The 25,790-nt window shown below is 41.3% G+C and overlaps 1 protein-coding gene across 1 annotated transcript; it reads right to left on the reverse strand.

Annotated features, from left to right (window-relative positions):
• Nucleotides 1-193: 193 nt before the first annotated feature.
• Nucleotides 194-25,484, reverse strand: PPM1D (protein phosphatase, Mg2+/Mn2+ dependent 1D). Its single transcript, XM_084493582.1, has 6 exons — nucleotides 24,881-25,484; nucleotides 18,530-18,758; nucleotides 16,071-16,195; nucleotides 6,936-7,126; nucleotides 5,924-6,163; nucleotides 194-1,621 (listed from the first exon to the last, which is right to left on the reverse strand). Exons 1-6 carry the CDS (start codon nucleotides 25,302-25,304, stop codon nucleotides 1,067-1,069), a joined length of 1,764 nt encoding a protein of 587 aa, XP_084349708.1. The 5' UTR covers nucleotides 25,305-25,484; the 3' UTR covers nucleotides 194-1,066.
• Nucleotides 25,485-25,790: the final 306 nt, after the last annotated feature.

The following is a 25,790-nucleotide window of genomic DNA, read 5'->3' on the forward strand; positions in this document are numbered from 1 at the left end:
AAAAAAATGCAGGTTATATATTGCTACACTTTAACAAACACGTCAAGTATAAAATGCCAAGAATTGTTGCCTAGAACAGCTACGCAGGATGTCCTGTTTCATTAAACAGCCACAGTGAAGAGTATTAGATTTTAATGAATACAGAATGAGTGTACTTAAGCTTGAAATGATCAAAAAAGAAAAAGGCACCCCATCAAATTTCCACGTTTTATTTAAGTGAACATACACATGATCCACGTACTCAATGAAATTGTCGTAAAATAACTTAAGAACTTATGTTGAAAGGTATTAGCAGCACCATCAGTATTGGAATAGCAGAAAATTCGTGCTTCCTTAGGACACACATTTATGCCTGGATAAAAATGCCACCATTTGTAACAGGGATGGGGAATGGCTTTATAGGATGCTTTTGGGAGTTGGAATTTTTAAAACACAGTTTTTTTTGCTAAATACTTTGCCTATTAATGTTACAAAAATGCAACTAGATAAGATACTGCATAGTATTTTAATTAACAAAGATGTTGACATTGAGCCCCGTAAAGCAAGACTCAACATCTCTGCTTCCACATACATTTCTGAGTAGAGAAATCTAAAATTTAAAAACAAAATATAGACCTAGTGTATTCTCTAAAAGACACACTTTAGGTGGAACATATAGTACTACGAAAATACATATCTTCCATTCTGTTTAATAATTTACTTTAGTGAAAAAGTTGTGAAATTCTCATCACAAGAAGCGTATACAAATTCAAGACCTTAGTAAATTAACAAAAAAGACTTTAATTTTCTTTTAAACAAGGTTTAGCCCCGCTGTAACAATTATACAAGGAAGAAAAGAGACTACATGAAGGAATACAAATTTACACACATTTTACAGTGACTTATACCCTACACATCTACAAAATTCACAGTTATAATACAAGCAAGTACAAGGCTGGGATAAAGCTGTTCGATACCAAAAAAAGTTTCTACTTTAAAAAAGGATAAACGGGAAGAGTTTCAAAACTTCTGCACCAACTTTAAAATTCTAAGCAGGACAAAATACACTTCCTTACACAAATGCCCTTCAGCAAACACAGGCTGCTTTCCTGGGTGGATGGAAGAGTGAATTGCTGAGCTTCTTCTGGCCCCGCAGGCTGCGCCGCATGGTCAGCTTGTTTGAGTTTTTGCGCTGTGGCGTTGTGGACATGCCTTCTGGTTGGACAGTAATGTTTCGACTCAGGCCACGCCTCGGCTTCTTCATAGCTGGGCCAGAGTTGGATTCTTCTAATGTCCTTTTAAAGTTCGCTGTGGGTGTCCTCTCTGCATCTTGGGCTTTTGTTTGGCCACTAGGAGACACCTTGAAGCCTTTTTGGTCCGTGCCTGAATTTGTGGAGTTGGAAGGGGAGAGACCTACTGACAAACCATTACTGTAGGATTCATGTATCCTCAAAGCCAATGCTTTGCCACATTTCTCCTCCTGTGGGCCTGAATCCTTCAGGGTTGCTCCTGATGAAGGTGAATTGCTTTTGGCAATCTCATTTGGCAGCTCTACGTATTTCTCTGAGATCATGTTGCTATGCACAAGGGAAGGAACAGACTCAGAAGCATTCAGTCGTGGCCACGGATCATCTTCTAAAAGCTGAAAGGAAAGAAAAGAAATACTTAGGCATAAATAAAATCATTTTACTTCTATTATCCTTTGAGGGTGGAGACTGCATGACAAAGCATTTCAAATTTTTTCAGAGATAGAAAAACTCCATAACAGGATCATTCCCCCACACACACGTTGAGAGGCAGGGGTGGAGAGGTAGAAACAGATGCATACTGTGGATCTGAGCTTAGTACTTTGTGCACAACAACTTTCTCAACGCTTTTATTTCCATCATTCAATTTGCAAACATCTCATAATGGCAGACAATCTCTTCATTCAGAGGGCTGTTCAGACCCCTTCATTCCATGAATCTTCCTTTTTTTGCTGCTATAAAGCGAGTTATGTAAGGAATAAACATCTATCTTTGTTAATTTAGGAAGCCATGTCGAACGCAGTGCCTGCAGTCTGTCCTGGGATTTTCATGGGTAGCGTGTTCCAAAATGCAGACACGAGTCCCCTCATTCTGTGATGTGTGCACCCAAACTGCCTCTGAAGATTTCGTACATAGGTGGTCAAGCACCATTAGGGCAAGCAGCAGAACTCCGACCGGTCACATTTTGAACTCTCAGTTAGGGCAGAGCTAGATCATCAGCGAGAAGGATAAACTTCATACCCTAGGCGTCCTGGTCGTATACAGAAGGTAGAGCAAAAGTTCACTGGACAAACATTCTAAAAATAGAATTACTATTTGCTGTTTCCAATTCCTCACAGCTAAGTAACGCGTTTTATTGCCTAACTGTATGCTCTACAACTTGAAAAGGAACTAACTCAACCCAGACACTCTCTGTGAAGCACAGTTATCGGGTACTCTGAAGAGAGGCTGCTTAGCGTGCTGTCCTGAGAACCAGGGACTTGCTAATCCTACCTTCAGCTATTCATCCCTTCTGCAGCCTTTGATAAGTGTTTCTGCCTCAATCTCAGTTCCATCAACAGGAAAACGGGGACAATACTTACTTTCCCTATCCACAGGGGGATTATGAAAATTAGTATTTATGCAGTGCCCTGAAGATACGAATTATAACCTTATTAAAGATTTAATTGTGAAGAAATCCCCAGCTACTCAGCAAGTCCTTCAGAAGTAAATTTCAAGGCCACATTACATACCATAGATGTAAGGCAAATGGCAATGAGAGCCTTAAGAAATTAGTGAAAACTCAAACACACAAATGAATTAGACCATGTAAATACACCACCTGCGCAAGAACTGAATGCTTTAAGCTACAACAGAGCAACTTCAGTTCACCTTCAAAAAGAAATCCGGACTGCTCAACACTTTTTCAACATAGAATAGTAAGGTTTGATAAAATGCACTCCAGAAGAAAAGATTATCAGAATTCTTTCTAGCATCTAGACTTCGTTTTCCACTTCTTCTAACTCCTCTGTTGCTCCACATGTATAGATTAATAAAGCCATTTAGTGTTTTTTTTGTGTTTTGTTTTGTTTTTACTACATTTAGCAACACAGAAGACCTTTACAGATGGTTATTCAACTCATTTCATAAGAACGCTAAGATGCTGCATTCAGAACAGCCCTGGCAACGTTATTTAATCTGCTCAATTTCATTTCTGACATTGTGTCTCTAGCCAATACTTAGGTTTTATGTTTCATATTGTGCAAGGCACTTAACACTGTGGCTCTGATTGCCAAGATCTTTTGCTCAGGATGAATAGCTGAGATCGGGTAAGGCTTTAAGAAGCCAAATGAAGTCAGAGAATGGACTGCAGGAAGTCTGCTGAAGAGTGATGTAATAAAACAAGAAAAACAAAACATGAATCACCAACTTCATTTCTCAATCTAGTCAATCAAATTCCGTCACTGGCCTCAGGAACAATAGAATTAATTTGGTATTAGTAATTGATGCCAGAAGGATATGTAATTAAGAAATACATCTATTTAATTGAGAAACTTTGATTTACTCTATTTCCAAAAATTAATTGTTTTTGGAAGGTAGCAGTTGTTACCAATCAAGGATATCCAATGCTTTTTTCCTCCATTCTCTGACAACAAAAGATCGAATTTCTTTTCATTGCTACCTCTTGTTTTTCCTGACCACTCTTGCCCATAATCATGCCACAATGACTTGTAGGAGTTCAGACTGATCTGGCAACTCACCTCTCATTTCTTTGCAGAGATTTTGGAAAACTTCAATAGGATTTTTTTTTTTTTAATTACTTACCTAATTTAGATCAGCTATTTACCTGTGGCTTTATGTATCAATGTATTTAAATACTATTTTGCTAATGGATATTCTCATCAATTCCTCTAATTTCTTTTGTGCAATCAATAACATGATTGATTGCACAAAAAGAGCTTTTCCCTCCTATAAGGAGAACAGTCCAGCCATTACAGAAACCAGAGGTTTTGAAAATGCATCTTTCCTTTCATTGTGGTTTCTTATCTAACTGGTACGGTTCTCCACACTAGGAAAAACCTGATCTTACTCAATGATATACTTAACTGAATATACTTACAGATAACTGCACAAGGCTCTTTTTTGCACAAAAGCATACATGGGGACACTGCTGCCCAGACATTTTACTTGTTCTGATCTTCCTGGAGGCATTTGTCCCCCAGCCCCTCGAAATGTTTCATTATTCAGACAGTACAGGGGCCTTTCTTGTCTTTTTTCTCCTCAACTTCCTCCTTATATTTTTCCTCCCATCCTTACAGGTACTCTGAGAGGACAGTTGTATATTGCCTTTCAAGTAGAAACTTACATTATATTAATACTTTTAATTAAAAAAAAAATAGGGAGAAAATAGTTTTTTGTTTTTTTTTTTTTAAATTGGCAACACCACTTGTAATAAAGGCCAAGAGGAGAAAAACATTAAAGTAGAAGGAATTTACACATGATACCAACGCATACCTGTAGCCAAAGTTTTCTTTTGGGTTTTGCACATTAAGTAAAAAGTAAACTAAACCCTTCCTACAAGGAAAACACCAAAACTATTAGTTGTCTATAGTTTTGATCTCTCCACTACTTATGACCACCTGCTACAATTCATATAGGTTCACACATCACAGCCCCCTGAATTTTCTTATACAGGGAGGGGGAATCTTCAGAAGGTATCTTCACTACATCTTTATTAAGAAATGCTACTTCCTGGTTATTTTGCAATCAACATCGTTCAAGGCTTACTCAATAAGTACTGGTAACAGCTAGAGCACAAAACAAGTAGTACAACTTAAAAGTTCGGGAGTATTTACAACTCAAAAAAAATCTCTCACAATTTTGAGCTCTTTTAATTTATTTTGCTGCACTGGATGGAATGGAAGGAGAGAGAATGCCATTTTACTAGCAGCTTGTCTCTGCGAAGGGAACATTAAGGACTGCCCTTCTTATTTTGCCCCCCCCCCCCTTTTTTTTTTTTTTTTTTTTTAAAAAACTTTGCCCGAAGGCCAGTTATCCAAAGATGCTCCAAAACATCAAAGGACAGTTACTTAAATCAGAAGCAGCTGGTAATTACTGAAGCAAATATCCCCTCATAACTCCACTCTAGTTTTTAGAGAAAACAAAGCTTCCAAACAGCTCTGCTTTATATTAATGGGTAAAGCTTCTAATCCCAAGAAAGAGGAAAAGATGTAATACAAGATCTAACAAAGAACGTTAAACCAGTTCAATGCCCATAGTACAGTCTCCCAATCCAAGCAGAAATCACTCTCTACAGTGTGTATCTGAATGTGTTAATCCATCTGTTACCTTAGAAAACAACCCACATAGTTATGAACACCTCCAAAGGCAGTCTGCAATTTACCAGCTGTTGAGGTTGGTTGGGGATTTTGAACCTCTGACCCCTTTTTCAATAGTCCACTTCCAATTTTGTGCAAGAACTCAGATTTTTACGAAATGCTGTATTTAAAACTGTGTGAATTACATGCGTAAACCTACAGTAATTATTTACGTTGAAGAGGACATACAGATCAAGAACTACTACTATGTTACTAGGATTTTAAGAGTTACAAAAACACTGTATCCTGACATTCAGCAATTCTGAGACACTCCTACTTTAATACTCTCTCTTTGGTGCTCCAAAATCTTTTAAGAAATGTTATTAAAAGTTTTTTTCTCCAAAGCATTGCACGCTGACTTACAAGAAGTACTGAGGATATGGCCAGGTAATAGCTGTCAAGTTACTGTCCTACAACTGAAGCATTTTATTTAGCCATACATACTGCCTAGTCCACTGAAGTTAAAAAAAAAAAAAAAAAAGTAACACTAAATGATGGTTTAAGTTGAGAGGCCAGTAAGTTCAATGTGGAACATTTAAAACGCTGAAAAAAAAGTGTTACCTTGACAGGTGGGGTACAGCAGCGGGAGGGTGTCATGACATTCATATCAGGGCTGCTATAGCAGGGACTCTCTGCCAAGTTGAGATACAATTCTTCATTTTCCAGGTTGCTTTTGCTATCCTGCAATGGTGAGATGCAGATTACGATGGCACTGGTGTTATCTGCACGAAGCATGCGCTGCCTCCACCGGCCCAGGGCTCTGTTCACCAGCATTTTGGCACAAGACTGTCGGTGCTCTCCCTTTATGTTAGAAGAAAGAGAGAAAGCAATCAAGTCCACTTTACTTTATAAATTGAAGACAGTTTATGTGGCACAAGCTGAGATAATCTACTCCTATGTCATGTGCTAAAGTAGTTTGATCCAGGAACATGAGGAAATACTAATTGAAGCTTTAAAGTCCGTTTATGGTAGAATCCACATATAGACACACTGAATGCTTGGAACTTTACAACTGATGCAAATGACTTCTATAAATAGGCTGGCCATAGCACATCCTGCAGTCTTTCCAGAACTCTTTCAAAGGGTTTACAGACTATTTACTAACTGATGCTCAGATGCTCCACTGATTAAATTCTCTCAGCTGTTTTGTATAATAAACCCAGTAAGAATGTAATTCAGATTTTTCCCCCCACAAAAAAAAAAAATCACAAAAAACAATTGACAATTGTCTGCATTATAACATGCGTTTTAATATGAAATAAATTTTGGTTTCAGACAGTACTTTGTATAACTTCCTTACAGGAAGGATTTTCTATCTTCTTAATCACAGATCCCATCCTGGTAGTCAAATTTCCCCCAAATGGCAATTAAGCATTATTAACACAAACTGTATTTGACAGTACATGCAAGCAAAGTATCAGCTGCACTGTAACAGCCTCTATGTTATGGCAAAGTTATTGAATATGCCTGAACAACAAAGCTGTTTGGTACATTACACACATACCAGACTCAGCAATTTTTAAGAGGAAAGCAGCGTTAAATTTCCCCAATGACTGATACCAACTGTGCTCACCATGAAGTATTTTTTCTCCTCATGATCCTGGCACATGGAGATAGCATCCTGAGGCGGGATCATGTTCCACAATCCATCACTGCCAAGGATAATGTATTTGTGCTTCTGGGGGTCGATTGTGTGCACACTAGTGTCAGGTTCAGGCGACACAACAAATTCACCACTGTAGAAGTCGTAGCTCCACAGATCACCTAGCAAAGAAGAAAATGTTTCAGAACTGTTATATTACAAGCGATATTATTCTTGGAAACTACTGAAAATGGTTCCCATGAAAACAATTACTACCAGTCTCAAGTCACCAGCAGTAATGCAATGCAATTTCAATGCAATTACTGTTCTGCTGCTGTCACTTTCTGATCACATTTATTGATATGGAGATATTTAAGTAAAAATGTATTCAAACCAACCTATATTTACAAGAGGTCTTCACTCTCAAAACGAAGATTTTCAGAGAAAGAAGGAAAAATATTAATACCTGATTCAGTGGAATCTCAATATCCAAACTAAAACCTATTTGAACAACTAGGGTTATCCTGAAGCAGAAGCAAAGCCTTATTTTAAGTTTGTTGAACCCAAACCAAGCTTGCAAAAGTCTGCCTTTCCAGTTATGGGCACAGTTTAAAGCTTTGCAGCCAGACAATCTCTCCCCTGCTTGTACAGAGAATCATGATACAGTTTGTAAAATTAGGTTGGGAGAAGACCATGCAGCATTAGACTTTAGCCTGAATGACAATGTGTTGCTCTGCACAACCTAGAAAGAAATGCTCAGAGAAAGAAAAAAAGCAACCAGAAAACAGAAAACCTCAACCCAAAATTATCCACAACCATCCAACCAATACAGAAACACACGTCTTGCTGTATGTGTGTTTGTCCATGCAGGTGCCATGGAGAAGAAACAAGGACAGCATAGTAGGAGGCTGAAGCCTTTCCCTTATTAACTTTTTTCCTCTCTTTTCTCCTCCGTCCATAGCATTATCATCACTCTCAAAGCCATGCAGCACTCAGAGTGCCTTTCCAGCTGAACACCATGTGCCAAATCACAGACTTGGAAAGAAGCCACAGGAGCACAAGTAGCACCTGGGTTCCAGCAGGAAAGCAGAAAATGAGAGCTAAAGCCTCTCCCCTGGAAGGCCTCATGCAGTGAACCTTTCTATTTTTATATCTTCCTCGCTGTGTGAATGAGTTTGGGGTCACCTCACCAATGAAGATAGCTTGAACTGAATGTAAAACAAGTCACATTTAGATCAAAACATCAGCTGGTTCAAGTGCTTCCTCCAAGCCATCCTCAAGGAAAAACCACTCCAGCAGAAAAAATTATTTTCCATATTAACTTATTTCAATCTTATTTACCAGATACACACAAAAAAATGTCTTTCTAATGTTAGACTTCTAAATCAAGAATGGTATTCCATTGCTCTAACACTTTTTCTTCCTTTTTACACAACTACTGCTACAAGGGGAGTTTTCTATGCTTTCTGGTTTTGGTAACATACTATATAGTACAAAAATTACCACTAAATACTTTATTTCTTGTTGCTTATCATTACAGGAAAGTTATTTGCAAGCACTGGCTGTATTTTTCTGTGCAGAACACATGGCTTTAGAAGGAGAAATTAATAAAAACGTCAAAGAACTCCAATTTAAAAAGGCACTTTTTTTTTTCTTTTTGCTCACTTCAAATAACATGTTCATAGCTGCCTTCTACATCCTTCACCACCCTTTTAAAGATAATAAATAAGCTTTTTGTCTTCCTATTTCCTTCCATTAGCTTTGCCTTAAGCTACCAACTGGCTAAAAAGACTTCTCCAGAATCAGGAATACTTCAACTCAATTACGCCACTTCACAGCAGCAAGCAGGGATGGTCCATCCTCATTAAAGCACCAGTTCACCTCCATTGCATCAGCAGTAGACAAACACATGCTTCTAATAAATACTAATTAAAAGCCAAGCCTGCTCATATAGAGGAACATTCTCCCTCCACAGACTTGCAACAAAGCCAGCCAGCTGGCAACAAGATCAAAATAAATACTGTAACAGAAAAGCTGAGCTCCAGTGCAGCAATTATTATATATTAATTGCCAAAAAATGTCTTCATACACTGAGAGTTCTTCATATAGTGCCTGTCACTGACACAACAGGTAAAACAAACAAGAGCTTGGAATCTTATAACAACTAGATCTTGGAATCAGTTCCCAACGTGGGGATTTTCTTTTGCTTTTATTCACTAGCATGCCCATTTATGAAAACTCAATGTTTTCAGCTGAATCATTTTTTGATTAAAAATACTTTGCTGTAATACAAAAATAATCTGATGCTGTTTAGTTTCGGTTCATCCACATACATGTCATCATAGCCATCTGCTGCTCTCCCTGAGAAACAGCCGAGTTTAAATCACAGGGATTTCAGAGAGCCTTCCTCCAAGAGGCAGAAGGCTCCTCGCAGTGATACCCGGAACATCACACTGCTTATAAGGGACTCCACCAATAAGGAACTTGCTGAAGGGCACAGTTTCTGGGGAGACAAGGAACCCACACCTCACAAATCACAGGCCCAACTCCTAACCAGGAGCTCAACCTTCCCAGTTGCCTCTGAAAGCCTTCAAACCACAACATCGTCTCTCAGTAGTATACTGACTATACGGTAGTAACCATCTTTGGCCAAATCCATGTGCAAATCTGTAACTAAGCCAGGTATCTGCAGTACTGTCATTGTCATCTCAAATGGAGGCGGATATGGGGGGGGGAATAGAGAGAAAATGGGTCTAGCAGATACAACAGAAAGTAATTTTCCTTCATGAAAAGGTAGAATGGGAGCTAGACTAGTTCAAGTACTCTCAGCTTCTAAATTTATTAAACATACGATTTTGAAAAGACATGACCTGCATTCTTTTAAACAATTTCCTGTGGCATCACCTCTGTCAAAGCGGCTTTCTATGTTTGCTGTACTCATACAGTGAGAACCACATCTCGGTGAGTTTTAAATTCAGCTGTACTCATCACTTACCAAGGTCCAAAACCATCTAGGAAATAACACAATAACTGACGTATACAAGCTGTGTGATTACAGACTAATCAAGCAGGCAAATGATCCTAGGTAGAAGAGCACTGCATAAAGAGTACTTCACATGTAGGATTTTTAAGAATTACTCTAACTCCAAGGCAGCAAAGGCCAAGCCATGTTATTAGGACAAGGCACTTTATTCTTTTTTATAAATAAAGGGCAGAGCACCACAGACTAAGCCAATGCTTTTTAGAGCTGCTGTATAGATGGAATACTAATGTCAGCTGTCTCTTGCTCTGGCCAGCTGGAGAGAAAAGCATCCACAGTGGCAGAGAGGTATGTGGCAAACCTAGAAGGAAGTCACTTTACATGGGACCCTCTCTTTTACAATTCTGGGAGAAAATGAGGGAGAGGAAGGTAAACCACAAGGCAGAACATATTTTTCACGAGGCATCTCAAAACACTAACATCTTTAATACTGTCCCAAAGCAAGCAGACAGACGAGTGACTCTTTACCAGACTGGAAAGCCAAGATAGCAAGATGATGTGATATGCCAAAGGCTAGTATTACAGAACTGGAATTCCAGGTTCTCAGACTTCACTTTCAGCTACACTATTTTTGTTCTTAATTGAAACCCACACATTTACAAAACTTAACAGCCTTTTTATCTAAAAAACTTACAGCCAGGAAGGTTTGCATGTTCCTTTTCCAAACAAAAGGAAGGGGGGAGATTGTAATAGTTCCTTCTAATCTACCAGAAAAAAAATTGTACCTGTTTCTTGGTCATGACTAGAACCAGATTAATACATAAAGATCTACACTAAAATTGCATTGCATCTTTCAAACAAAAAATAGATATTTGAAGTCATATATTAAAGGAGCAGAAAACTAATACAGCTATCTATAAAAATATGAAAATATGTAGTCTACTTTACCTTACTATTACCTTTTAAAATACAGAGAAAAAAACACCCCTTGCAACTCAGCTGATGCCAGGAAAGTAACTGGTTATAAACAAAACAACCCATCGTATAAGTAGACTGGATTGGATTAAGCCCAAAGCCTTCTTATAGAAAAAATATGTCATAAATCAAATTGATCATTTATGTTTTGGGAGAATGCTGTTTTGAATACAAATATCTTTTAATTTTAATAGGGGAAATAAAAGTTTACTTTAAGTCACAGTCAAAAAGTGACCCAATTTGATTAATTCCAAATCTTTTAAAATCTAAATGTGTCTAAAAGGTCTGTTAGTACAAGAGAAGACTTGCAGCACTTCCCTTTTCCACTCCCCATGAGGCAATGCCGCTAGGAAGCTCGGCAAGTCTCAACATGAATACGGACAGGAACCACTTCGGGCGATTCAGGCCGAGTTGAGGAGAACATTTTCACCAAAACTCATGACAATCTGATCCTATAGCCACAAGAGGGCATCTTCACAGCAGTGTAACGACAATTGCAATATAATGTCCCACTCACAGAACCTAACAATGATTAAAAAGTTCAGTCTGAGGAACAGGGATGAAACTGAAGGTAGCAGCAAGCAGAAAAGCTACCCAGAAGTACTCAGGGCTTTAAAATCTTCACCATTCCTTTAGGAGCTTCATTTACATATTCTTTAAGTCAAACCTGCTGCAAGAATTCTACCCTCAACAGTGTGTCAAAAATGAAAGCAGACAAGAGGCCCCTATTTCAAATGCAATTGTTTCATTTGCTGTTATAACAAATGGTGATTTGAAAACTGCTCAGAAGACAGTCTCACCAAGACTGCTCATCCCTGCTCGCATGTTAGTAAAACAGGCAAAAGAGAAGAAAGGTGTTTGAGTCCAGGGCTGTGGCAGAGCATACTGATTAAGTAAGTGTAACAGAAAAGCCTGAGAACAAGGATGCAGAGTAAAGATGAGAAACTAAAATGACATGCAGAAAGGTACTCATGATTTTTGGCATTCAGCTAAAGCCTTCAATGCTAAGGTGGCGTTGCAATCTCTAAAACACACAGTCCTGTGCAGCATTTGTTAGCTAAAGACAAAGGATAAAACCAAAGAACACTTTGGTGACCGAACCTGGATGAAGTACCACCTCCAGGATAAATATTCGTTACTGCTTTTCTACTGTAAAAGAAAAGAGCTAAAGAGGCAAACACAGAGAGCTACAGCCAGGCAAAAGCAGGAAAAAAGCCCCCAAACTTTCTCTTTTGAGCTAAACAGATCCACATGTGCCTTCATGTGTTCTGCGTTTTTGTACAGGCATACGTATCTATCTTGTCTTGGGGGTGGAGAAAACTGTAGAAGCTGCAGTAAGACATCTCCAGAACAAGTCTAGAAATCCAAATACACTGCATATATATATAAAGCAGTATCAGTCTGTAAAATGCTGTGCAGCGTTTAAATATAACTTACTGGCTTGTGTAATCCATTACAATTAATCTTCATGGTGTGGCCTACACACAAGCAGGAAAGACAACCCAAGAAGCACATACTGTCTAACAACTCTGCCCATTCAGATTTAAAATGTGTGTGCTTGTGTACACACTCACCAAAAATTAAACCCTTAGACAACAATCTACTTAGATCATTTGAGGTCAACCACTCCCTCCTCCCTAGGGTTTCATGGTATGCATGCTCAGAGAGCTTTACAAAACAATTCTGGCATGCAGTAGGGTGCTCTGGAAGACAGCTTCCATATCACTGTCAGAGCCAACGTTCTTATAGCAGCTATACATCCAGAGTTCACTGTTCTGGTACATAGCTGCTTTTAGGGGTCAGCAAGAAATTCATGTTCATATGAAAAAAAATCAATCCTGTATTATGGAAGCCGCTACACCAAAAATATGGGAATGGTGGGAACATAAGATATCATCTTGTACTGTCACAGCCTTGTATTTATCATCCTGCATTTTGTCCCAGAAACCAAAGGTTTACATTAATATATTTTGACAGCCAGCATGTGCTGAAAATGTAAACTTTCTGCTAGCACAAATCCGGCTACTATGCTACACATTCAGAGTTATTTCCTCTCTCAGCTCTTTCCCTAAGAGATGCACCTGTAAGCATGCTCAGTGGAGCCATCCACGATGCTTTCCTGGCTGCCACATGGAAAAAATCCAGCTTGTAAATCTACGGCAGAGACACAGTAACTAATGCACCATGCACACACGTTGTTCAAATCACACCAGCAAGTTACACGAGTGCTTGCTGCCCCTGAGCACTCAGGCTGTATGGTATGCAGCCACTTGCACTCATATCCTTGCCTTACACAAGGGGATTCAAGTATTTTGAGTTGCCTCACACCTGTTATAGGGACGGGCAAATAAAACGGTCAGTTACCATGGAACTCTGGATGCCGGGAAGCTTACACAAAGAATTGCACTTGAAGGAAACAAAACGCTCTTCTGATCAGAATGGGTAGCAAGTCCAGAGGTGAACAATTCTCTGAGACTGCGAGGGATTAAGTATCTATTACGAGGGAAACTGGTATAAATACATTTTCATTTCACAGAAAAGGTTAGCAGAAATAGCTATGCTCGGAATGCAGAACACTGTGCTACAGCTAAGATATTTCATTAGAAGACATAAAACTTGCATACAGTAAAAGCAGCATACAGGTACTTTACAAAGACAGTACAAAACCTAAACACTTCTGACTTGTTATGGGACTATAAATAAATAAAACATCACTTAATCACAGTGGTGCCACAAGAAGCAGCAGTAATAAGAAGTGCATACCACAAATGCTTATTTTAGGACAGAAAGACACTAAACAAATCAAAACAGTAAGGGGAATGTCAACAGAATTAAGCTGGCTTAAAAGACTTCTAACACACCAGTGTCCTTTCTGTTGTCCAAATACTTGGCCAACTTGTTTTTCCCCAGTGTTTTATTCCTGCTATTCAGATATCTGCCCACTTTAAAGACAGTAAATTCACAAGTATCGGTTTATCTTGTAAGCATGGGGCAGTGTCAAGAGACTCCTGCTGCCCTACTAAAAATTCTCATCCAAATAGTGAGTCTGGGGCCTGTATTCTGCAGCATGGGATTTCTGTTGACAACAGCCACCAAATTTGGACTTGGCAAAAAAGAATCACTGTGCAAGATCTTCGCGGGCTTGACTAGAGTATTGGTGACCACTGTATGCCAGCACTGATGGTTACTACTCCGCTTGGAGAGGCTCCAGAGTAGCAGTGCTGTGCCAACCAGGGTAGCAATCTGGGAGCCAGCCAAGAGGTCGAGCAGGCTTCCATAGCTTGAATGCAAATGGTTTTAGTTGTGGTAGGTCTTTTGTAAGCAGTGGAAGGGGCATGCTGGCCTCAGAAAGAAGTTAAATCCTGTTTCCAAACTGTGAGCGTCTGTGCGCCATCTGGGTCCCACAGAGCAAAGCAGCTGCGTTCCTTTTTGCAGGAGGTTTGTCATACCTCCTCAGAAGGGGATGTGAAAAGGCTTACACAGACTCCTTGAGCAGGCAAACACCAAAACACTGCCACATTGTAAACCCCTTTCTCCTACACGATTGCAAGATGCCAATGCCCCCTTTTAAGCGTTCAAATCTAACTATTGACACCAAGAATTGTGAAGTGTTCCCATTTCTTGGACCTGAAACTCCACAGTAATCCTCTTCATCGACATAACTGGAAAGAATGCAATAGGGGGCTAACAGATGCATCATTCCTTGAATTCCCATCTGCACACAGAACCCAGCCAAATCCTTTTGTTAAACTTGCTGCAAGGAATCAGATCAAAAATCACGGAGCTATTTAGACAAAAAAAATCAAAATTGTAAGAATGAAAGACTTATCAAAATGTAACCTATGACAAACACTTTGCAGAAAAGGGGAAAGGAAGGATATGTTGCTTGGTGGATGAAAATCTTTGCTAGTCATCTATTAACTCCAAAGAACTTACTCAAACTCTCAAGTCAGTTTTACTAACCATAAAATAAGCAGCTAAATATGACACATAATAAGATTTTTAAGATATGGAGGAAAAAAGTCAGTAAACTTAAATTTTTAATTTTATGGAAAAGATAACTTCAGCCACCTGTGGCCTCCTCCTTGATATGTAGCTATCTTCTACAATGTTAATTATCACTGCAAAATGTTTAACACTAGACAAATCCATGCAAAACACGTATCACTGCCTCTGAAATAAGACGCAGTAATGTTATGCACTTATCACAAGAAGACAGTCCCAGGAACAGACTGTCCCCATGACACACTGCCAACTGATCTAGGAACACTGACAACACTATCACATAACTGCCGTGCTTGCCAAGAAGAAATTAAGTCACAGGACAGTTTTCACAGGTAAAAACGTGGTACATTTCCATAAAACCTAACCTATACTGGGTGTATCTGGATAGAGAACTCCTCACTGGGGCAGAGGGAAGTTGAAAGGAAAGAAAATGTACAGCAGATTGGAATTCTGCAGTGAAATTTAAGGCAAACAACTGACTAGAAAACAATAACACATATGGGCAAGAGGAGGCAAACTTCAAGTTATGAAGTACTTCCCAAAAAAGAATTCATAACAAGTTTGCTCGGTATTGTAATATGCCTTTCTGTCTTCTGAAAGAAGTGTTCCTAAAAAAAAATGTTTCCCATTACCACTACTTTTGCAAAGGCAAATTACAGATAACACACACACACACACGGGCTGACTTCTATACTTTTGTTAATTCAACATTGTCTTGGAAGAAAACAGCTTCACCATGAAAAGGAAGACCGAAGTAACACATATCCTATGCAGCAGAACTTAATCTTACAACCGCTTAGTCAAGAATGACTGTCCTCCCCTCTCAGCCAGACAGTGTGCTCCATGTCTCGGAGGCACTAACTGCTTTGTATGTTTCCATTTGCAGCACAAAGCACCATCCTTGTTGTAAGAGTGACATTGGAAATCCTGCATGTTGTACAACTAGGCCTTTATTCACTGGTGACACCTTTGACAGCTTTATTTGAAAAATCAAATCCATAATATATTAACAAGCTTTTATAAGGTCTTTGCTTTTAGAAGGCCTTATAATCAAGGCAAGCGACTGAATTCCTTTTAACCAAGTATTTTGGCAAAATGGGGGGTAATTCAGTTCTGGTGGCCTGCATGGAGTGGTGTCTCACTTCCCGAACACGGGCACCACTTACCAAGTGCTCTGGCAACTGCTAGGAACGGAATCTGGTCAATGACAGTGCTGCGGCGCACGGGGCCGTTGTGAGTCAGCCGAGGTCTCTTCCAAACGACGCGATTCACGCCAGACTTGTTGATCACACTGAAAGCATTAGAAAGCGGCAGGGGTTATAAAAAGGAATGGAAATGAAAGCATGAGAAATTGTTTCAATGACATTAGAACAGTTAAGTCTGTAAATATGGAGTCAATAATGACAGCACCCTCAGTGAGGTCCGCCACACAATTAAGTATTTCAAAACACCTGGTATCACTTGTACAGTCTCATTCCATATTAAGCCAAAGGGAAAAGTGAGAGATGAAGGGAAAGGAAAAGAAAAAAAGTAGAGGAATGAAGAGTTGGAAGAAGTTCTGGCTAGTTGCAACAACCAGATGTAAAAGTATCTTTTTAATCTGTCAGCAAAAAAGCAAAACACAATTTGCTTTTCTCAGATGAAGACCATCAACATCAACTCACTTGGGTGGAAATATCATGTAGTTCTTCCCTCAGTTTTCACCATCTGCCAAAGTTTGGCAGTAAAGAACATCACAGTACAGTTGGGAAAAAAGAAATGAGCAGCCTTCTGTAGGAATTTCCTTACTGGTGCACCAACATGAGAGAGAAATAAACAAGGGATTGTTCATCGTTATCTGAAAGCAGGACACAGGAAGAAACAGCTCTGCCTTTAAATGTTAACACCTGCTCTAGGGCACTGAGCACAATGGTTTTAGTTCTCACAGGTGACTTCAGAAGGGTCAAAAGAGAAGCTACTGTGCAAGTGAAACCAACTATTATGGGGCAGGAAGAAAGAAGGGAGAGCACAGGGTACCAAAAGAGAAGAGGTAATGGAGCAAGGAACTAGCAAAGTTTGGTCCCAATCAAGCCAAGAACTAGACACTTAAAAGCTAGCTTTTATCCAAGGAACAGCCAATGGTAATTAGGAGCTGAGGCACTCTGGAACAGCCTCAAGATTCCTCATACTGAAGCTATTCAAGATGCACTTCCTGAGACTTCAAAGGCCTTAACAACAAGGGCATGTTTAGCTCCATCCTTTCACATGCACAGTGCAGCAGTCAAACACCACATCCTAAAATCCATCTCATCCATTTGTACAACTAATGACCACACAAAGCTAAGCCGTTATCTGAAAGGCTTCATTCCGCACTCCGAGACTGGTACTAGGAATATCCTACTTTTAATGAGCAATCCAATCATGCTCTCACATTAACTTTTCCCAATTCACTCTCATGACAGAGAAGTCATTAATAAGCGTAACTGAAGTTTCACCTCACTCATCGCCTCACAACAGCCTGTACAGCCTTTATCATCCAGCCGGGAAAAAACAGGAGTATTTTTTTTTTTTTTTTTTTTTTTTAACAATTTCCACTAATACAAACTTCTAGAGAATGTTTCTTCAAAGCTTCGGAGACTTTCAATCACTGAGATACGTGACTTGGAAACCCATACATTAACAAATTTAGGCTAATTTAGTGTAGCTTACAGTTTTGCTTTCTGAAAAGCTACCATCTGAAACACAGCTAACTGACCAGCTTCCACCTGCTAGAGATACAAATATCTAAAAGTTAATGAGCTGACAGGGTTCTTGTATGACTGATGTCAACAGGAAAACCTTCAGTGATCTCTGCCTCTGAACTGCTAAGAGAAGGAAACTGTGCCCATCCATCTGGTGCAGTACTGTAGAACGAAAGAACAGAGAGCTCCTGTGAAGCTATGCCAAATCCGAGCCCTGAGGTTTGTCTCAAAACATTAGTGCCATCTGACGAGGCTGCCTGCTTTCACCCTCAGTCAGAAGGAACATGCATCAACCACAACTTGGAGATGTTCTAACTAACATCTGCCAGCTCCTGACAGTGAAAAAAGTACTCAACGTTAAGATATATGTTAAAGCGTCACATTTTAACATTTTAAGCATATATTTAAACAGCAAACTCAGTATCGTATTTGAAATTAATATCTTCCATGCTCCTTAAACAGCAGCTTTGAAGAGCTTACTGAACAGCTGTCTACCTCACCTCAGGAACAGTGAAGTGTTTTTTCCCCCAAAAAAATCCATAGAATTTAATGAAAATAGATCAAACCATACCTCCGCTTACAAAGTTATCAATGAACACTTAGAACTGTAACCAGCTCAGCCACAGCAGAACCCACCAGGAAATTAAAGTTCTGTTTATACCATAAACCACTAACAAAAAGCACAAAAGTGTAACACTGGAACACCAAGTTACTCCCCAACAAGCTAGGAATCAACAAAAAAAAACAACAAAAACAGAGCATAGAGAGAGAAGGAATATAAACAGGCTGTGAGACTAACCAACTTGCTCGCCATCCCCTAAAACAAGCAAGCTTAAGCCCAGTTGAGAGAGAAAGACATGGATAGCACTCAGATCAAACCTGAAGTGAAAAGCACAGACAGTTACCTGCCCCCGAGGCCTTCAATTCTCTCCCTTTCTTTGGGAAGTTCAGGCTTGTGGTCCTGCGTCACCTCCACAGCTCTCACAAAGTCATCTTTGGGGTCATCCTGGACTCCCAGCACCACTCCTGAATCACCAACATGAGCAACGTACATCTTCGACCCGCGGATAATTACCACGCTGGCAGTAGTTCCTGATGTGCTCGGGAGACCTGTCATGGTCTTTGGCCACTCTGCTGCAGTGAGAAAAAAAAACAAAAATACTTTTGTTTTCAATGCTGCGGAACCAGAAACGTTTTGAAGATCAAGGCTGCGTCACAGAGGTTTGCATTATGTTTCAACAGGGTGTGCACACAACTACGGCCAGGCAAACCAGTGCCCACAGGTCTCCCCCCACTTTCACAACATCACTCCCCCAGCTACAGCTTAAACTGAAACAAAGCCAATATGAAAGTATGGAGACCGGATTCCAAAAATTATCTCCTCAGGTTTAAATTTTCCAAGCATTTCTAGAAGAACAAGAGTATGTGGGAAGTGTTACTTGAGTGCTGACCAGATCAACCGTGTGTTTTGTTAGGATTCTACTGTTTACTTCCCTGCCTGAAGAGGAAGAAACATAAATCCGGTCATTTTGCCTGGACATCAAGTTGTCCGGACACTCCTGATTCTCTCAGAAGGAAATAAAAATGTTATTTTACTTTTATATTTTAGGTTGAATAATACCTCAGCCGTTTTATTCGTGTTTCCCTTTAAAGGACTGAACAATGAAGATTACTTCAGTATGCTATCCAACATCAAACCTTTCACAGAGAAGATATTCCTTGAATTCAGAACAATAAAATACCTTTATTAGTATGAACTGTGCATGGTTAGGTTAAACTCCTCCTTTCTCAAATCGTTTGCCCTTAATTTCTTATTACACTACTCTCACAATTTACATGCAATTGAAGTTTCTCTTTCATGCCTTTTCTCGTCTATTTCTGTGTCTACACACACTGGTTGTTCTTCCAAAACACCACTAAATGACTGGGACAACATCCTAATTAAGAAAGATTAGGCATACCAGTCCTCCTCCCTACTTCAGTACCCTCAGATAGCAGACTTCAACTTATCTGTTGACTTCAACTGTCAACAGCAACCTCATGTTTCTTCTTCGCTGCACACCCACTCATGTCTTCAGACAAACTAAGAAGGGGGACTCATCTCCTTGTCACATTTTATCTTCTGCGCTTCGCAATCCGTGCTTACACAGTACAATACAACAATTCCACTGTGATGCGTTCTGTTTGCAGGAAATAGTCAGGCCAGATAGCCAAAGCACTGTTTTGTTTTTCTCTCTACAGCATAACAACACGAGAAAAAAAAAAAATCATTGAGGCCTTCCTCCCTGTGAAAATATTTTAAGCTGCAGACATGTAAAGCAGAAGCAAAAGATTAGGAACTTAGTACATTCCAGTGCCACTGAACAATGTTCAGATGCCCAGGGCAAGAAAAAGAAAATAGGGACGATGTGCTGAAGGGGAAGCACGTTTATAATACAGACGGCCTGCTGATAAAAGCTGCATTTCCTCATTGTTAGCTACCAAGATATCCAGCATCATTTAAGCATTTAAGTCCTGACAGAGGCTTCTAGCTTTGCGTTCTAAATACTAAAATACACTTTCTCCCTCAGAGTAGCATTATTTCAAGAGCAAAAACATTCAATCAGCTTATTGGAAGTACGTTGTCTGGCAATTTTAACTGTGGATATTAAATTTAACACATTCCAAATGGAAAGCAAACAAGGGAGGAAGCCAAGTGGTAATGACGACTTCAACCATGCACTTAACAGAAAACAAGCTGCAGCTAATGAGTTTCTGTCAGTGTAACAACCTCTCAATAGCAATAAAATATATTAGAGAGTCAAATCAGTCTTTATGGGAAATGAAGAGCACAAAGTGAAATCACCCACTTATGAGAAGAAGAATGATAGAGCAGCCTCGGTTTTTAGGCTCCGACAGAACTAGAAATTACATCTGCCCATCATCGAGGCATTTCACAGTTTATGTCTTGCTCTTGGTTAGAAATGAGTATTACACGTAGCACAGCACACTTCTTTCTTTAGAGATTGGCTCATCATAAATTAACAGAAGTGTCAAAACTCCTGAGCTCTCTTCCGAGCTCAAGTACTACAATCAAAGTCACTTACCCAACTCCCCCACACATCAGGGCTACGTTTTTATCAATCTTATAAATTAAGCAATAGGACATCTTTCTGCAACAATTTTCCCTCTATTTGAAAGACACCACCCTTCACCCAGCTAATTCCAACTGGTGTTATAGCTGGCACGTCAGCCAGCACCCTGAAATCATCACCTGCTACCTAGGACAGTAAGTAGCAAGTGTTTTGCCTTATGAAATTTGACTTGGTTATATCCCTTCCTTCAACACTTAATTGTCAAAAAACCTTAGTGCAAACTATATGTAAGCCCTTAAAAAAAAAAAAAAAAAAAACAGGTTGCTATCACAAATTCCTTGCTGAATTTTTCCTGCATACTACCACAACACAGCAAACTCCAAATGCTATTTTCAATGCCTATTCTTGTCATTTTGTTCTTTTTTTTCCTCTAGTATTTAGATGCAAGATAAAATAGTTTTAACTTTAAAAAGTCCTACATTTCTACTGTGCGATACCCCAGTAGTCCAAGTGATCCACTTAAGATCAAAAGGCATCTTCTCCTCTAAATAATTAACAGAATAGTCAGTCATGCACTGTTATGAGCATTAAACTCCTCCACTGGTAGAAAACCTCAGCTTCAGTTGCCTTTTCGTTCAAATACAGACACACCACTTATTTTCCCCTACCTGGCCACACCAGCCCCCAACAAAAAATGCAGGTTTTCTTCGCACACATCCCTTCAAAGCAACCAGATGAAAAGCCATCCCCTTTCGAGTTTAGAACTTTACTTTGGTAAGTTCAGAGCAGACTGTTACCGACTTTTAATACCACCAGTTCACAAATTCAAAGAAATCCTGACACTACAAAGCTCTCAAAACAGAGCTCACACTTCAACATTATACCTGAAATGTCCATGCATTTCATACCACTATCACACCTTTAGGAAGGGACAGATGTAACTACGTAGCATGCCAGGATTTCAAAGTTAGTAAGAGTTTCTTTGTGGGGCCCACATCCCTAATTCTGTACTTATTGTCATATAATTATTAACCTACATACTAGAAACATGACTACATCCCAGAATGGACACAACTCCTCTACAGCCAGGGGGGTTTAGAACTGAAAAACACATTGCTCATGAAACAGCATGATGCACAAAGTGAACCAGCTGATGCTAATGGCGAGTAGGAGGTAAACCCACATCTGCGTCTAGCAGGGCACCAACAACATTGCCCGACTGCTACAGACTCACAATACATGCCCACAAAATATCACATTTCCCAGTTTAACAGATGCACTTCCCACTCTTCCAAGACAAAATAGAAAAAAAAAAAAAAAAAAAAGAGCATGCATGTGAAGTGCTTAAGCTATACAAAGCCATCAGATTTATAATCTACTTTGTTCCTTACAATATTAGACGGCTTCAAGAGAGAAATCCATGCAGTGTTTTAAAACAATTCAAACTACAATACTTCATTTCAATTTGGTTTGATTCTAAAAACCTTGATAACTTTCAAAAAGTAAATGCTATATGAAGAACTTTTAATGCACCTGTAGACTAAAAAAAAAAAAAAGTACATTATCCTGAAAACCTGCATTGCCTCCAGTGGTCTAGCTCCTTTTCAGATAAGGACACATCCATAAACTCAAACATTGCTAAGAATAACCCTGACATTATGACTTCCTTACAGAAGAAATTAAAATATTTTAGTTTTATTCTTCAAATTAAGTTTAATGGAAGAATTATAAGCAATGCAGGAGCATACAACTTTCTAAGTTTTAACTAGCAATACTGGTAACTTGTACTTTTTTCAACTAAAAAATTGTTTAAGTAGTATCGAGATAAATTTAACACTTACAAACAAGCTTTTGACTAGACAAATGATGAGTTACAAAAGAAACAACACAATGCAATCCCCAGTAAAGCCCTGTCAAAATCTAGGACCTGCAGAGCCTGCTTCTTGCAGAAACCTTTCCCATCACTGCTAGTTGTAAAAACAGGCTTCAAATACATTTTTCTTTTTACTTTGGGAGTTCTAGCACACAAAGATTTGGGAATTTTATTAACATAATTAACCTCACTAATCACCAGCAATGACAAAAGGGTGTTCTTCTTTCTTAATGTTTCTGCTGTACTCATCACCAACAGATTTCGTGTTAATCACAGGAGATGGCTGCTGGGGTAGCCCACTGCTTCCAAGAGCCCAGAGCACAAGCTTCCCTTCCAATGGCCATCCACTGAGAGCAATGAAGGCTCCGTGCTTCACACCAAAAACCCAACCCAGCCTCCTGCCCCCATTCCACAATCCTAAAATACCCAGTCTCTCCAACACAGAGTTAAAGATCCAGACTACATAAAATGACGTGGAAAAATTATTACAAGCAAGATTGGCACTGGGATTTCGTAACACAGCGTGAGAAGTTATAAACCAGATTAGTAATTGTTTTATCCCATTACACTCCAGCTATTAGACACATGCAGAAGAAACCAGCAAGACCAAACATGTTACTTAGAAGAAAAGTTTACCGTATACCCTACCCCAAACTGCCATCAAATACAGCCAGAGCTATGCTGTTTTTAACAACAGTTTAAATTAGTTCCACAACCAAAGTATTATTTACTAAACACATTGTATTAAAGGAGCATTTCCTGCATTCTGTCACTTGCCTCTCTCCATTTTGTAGCTACACATGGTTACAGTGACAAAGAGCAGATGAAGGATACTACAACCAGACAACCGATCTCCTTATCTTTCTCCCCACACCACCTCTCCCTGTGTTCACACATCCTTCTCCTTATCGTGCAAGTCTGCAGCCCAGGAGGCCGTGTGCCCATTCACCACTTGTTCCTCAGCATCAAGGTTATGGTCAAGTTCTGGCGCTTCTAAAATTCACACCCTTTCCTTTCTGCCTGGTATCAGCGTGCCCTGACCTCGCCATTCCTCCTCTTATATCTTTTCAAGCATCTGACACTTGTGCAACTTCTCTATTTCGATATTCAAGGAAAAACAAAAAATGAAACCATTCTGACAGCATAATACTCTCACACCTCCCTCCTCCCCAGCCCCAAATCACTCCACCGAAACCCCGCTGTGCTGTAAATGCAATTCTTGCTTTTCATGTTTGCCTCCCAGGCCCAACTGTCAGTATTCTTTGTCTACGGTTTTGATCCAATTTTACTGCGCTCCCCTCCTGCCTGCCTGTTTTTATATGCTTGCTATTTATATATTTTCTCTTTCTAGTGCTTTCAAATGCATAAAAGAATACATATTACATCATCCACACGTATCTACTTATGTTGGATATTAATGCACACATAATAACGACCATACCCTAAACCATAACCTTTACCCTTTCAGGAAACGCGATTCTGCAGTATCACCAGATATCGGGGAGAAGGAAGAGGACAAGAATGATTACTGACACCCGTCCTGGCACTCTTCTTTGCCTTACCTGTTTAGGACCCCCACTGTCCTGCTGCACTTAAGTAACTGAGCCCACGTATAACCTTCAGGAATACCGAGCGTGTTCTGTTTTGGCAGGTACCCTGCATATTCCCTGATGCTCAAACAGTAAAGTGAGCAAACTACAGCCCAGTATGAAACAGCCACATTTCTCATCGTTCCATCAGGACTCAACAGAAACAGCTGGGATCAAGAGACAGGGGAATCAAATATTTTAGGCTGCTAAAATAACTTCTCATGATATTCTGCTCGAGAGAAACTTGGGGGGGTTCCATGTAATTCCCCAAGACAACAAGACAGAAGCTCCTCTGCTAAAGGTACCTGGGACATCCAACTTGCGATACCTTCAGAACAAACTACAGCTCTACACTCTTCAGCTACACAGCACAATTGCTCTGTAGTTTGTCCTCAGCCCCCGATTCTCTCTCTTCCTCTCCCTCTGCTCTCTACTTTCCCTCGATTTTCCACACCACCCACTTCAACACCGCGGGTCGCAGCCCGCTTGGTGCCCAGCGCCCCGCGGGGCTGGAGGGGGCTCGGGGCGGCCGTCCCACGGCTGGGAAAAGAAAGAACCCGGGGAAAGGCAGCGGCGGCGCCCGCTGGAAGGGAAGGGGACAGAGAGGGGGGGTCCCTGGCCCCTCGGAGGGGCTGCGGGGGGGGCCGGCGAGCCGGGGACCGCCGCCTGCAGGAGGAGGGGACGGGGCACGGCGGCGGCCGGAGGGCGCCTGGAACTTACGCAGCTTTTTCCACATGGCCCGGTGGCAGGCGATGAAACCTTTGCGCAGGGCGGCGCAGACGGCGGCCGGCTCGGCGGAGCCGAAGCCCTTCTGCTTCTTGATGAAGCCCCAGAGGTTCTCCCAGGCGAACTGGGCCGCCTCCCGGCCGCCGTGCCCGTCGCACACGGCGAAGAAGGCCACGGAGCGGCTCGGGGGCCGGCCGGGGGGCAGCGTCCCCTCCTCGGCCGCCCGCGGGCCGGCCCCGCTCCGCCGCCCGCTCTCGCCGGGGGGGCTCCCGGCCGCCGCCGCTCCTTTGTGCGGGGGGCCCCGGCGCGCCTCGGCCGGCGGCTCGGGCTCCACCACGATCTGGGTCACGTCCTCCATGTATTTCCTGCCGCCCTGGTCGGAGAACACGCTCACCCCCAGCGAGTACGGCCCCTCCATGGGGCGGAGAGGGAGAGGAGGGGGGGGGGAAAGAAAAAAAAAAAAAAAAAAAAAAAAAAAAAGGAAGGCTCGGCCCGGCGCCGCCCGCCCGCAGCCCCGCTGCTGCCCGCCGCGCTACTGCCGGGGGCGGCGGCGCCGCTGCTGCTCGGCCATGGCCGCGGCCCCGCTCCGCGCCTCCGCCGCTCCCCGATCCCCGGCGGGGCCGCGGGCGCGCCCCGCTCCGCCCCGCGCTCGCCCGGAGCCCGCCGCAGCGCCCCCGCCTGGCCCGGCCCCGCCGCGGCGGAAGGGGCGGCCGGGAGCGGAGCGGAGCCGCCCGCAGCGCGCCCCCTGCTGCCCGCCGGGGAGCCCCGGGCCACGAAACCCGCCCGGAGCAGGAGGCTTCGCTGACCTGGGGGCGTCCTGCGGTGCTCCGCGAGGTGTTGGCACGGCCGCCTTCAGCTCCCGGAGACGCTTCTAAGGAGGCTGAGCGCGGCACTGAGCCTCGCA

The sequence above is a fragment of the Aythya ferina genome (assembly GCF_964211825.1).
Source record: "Aythya ferina genome assembly, chromosome: 19".
In the NCBI taxonomy this organism is placed as follows: Eukaryota; Metazoa; Chordata; class Aves; order Anseriformes; family Anatidae; genus Aythya; species Aythya ferina.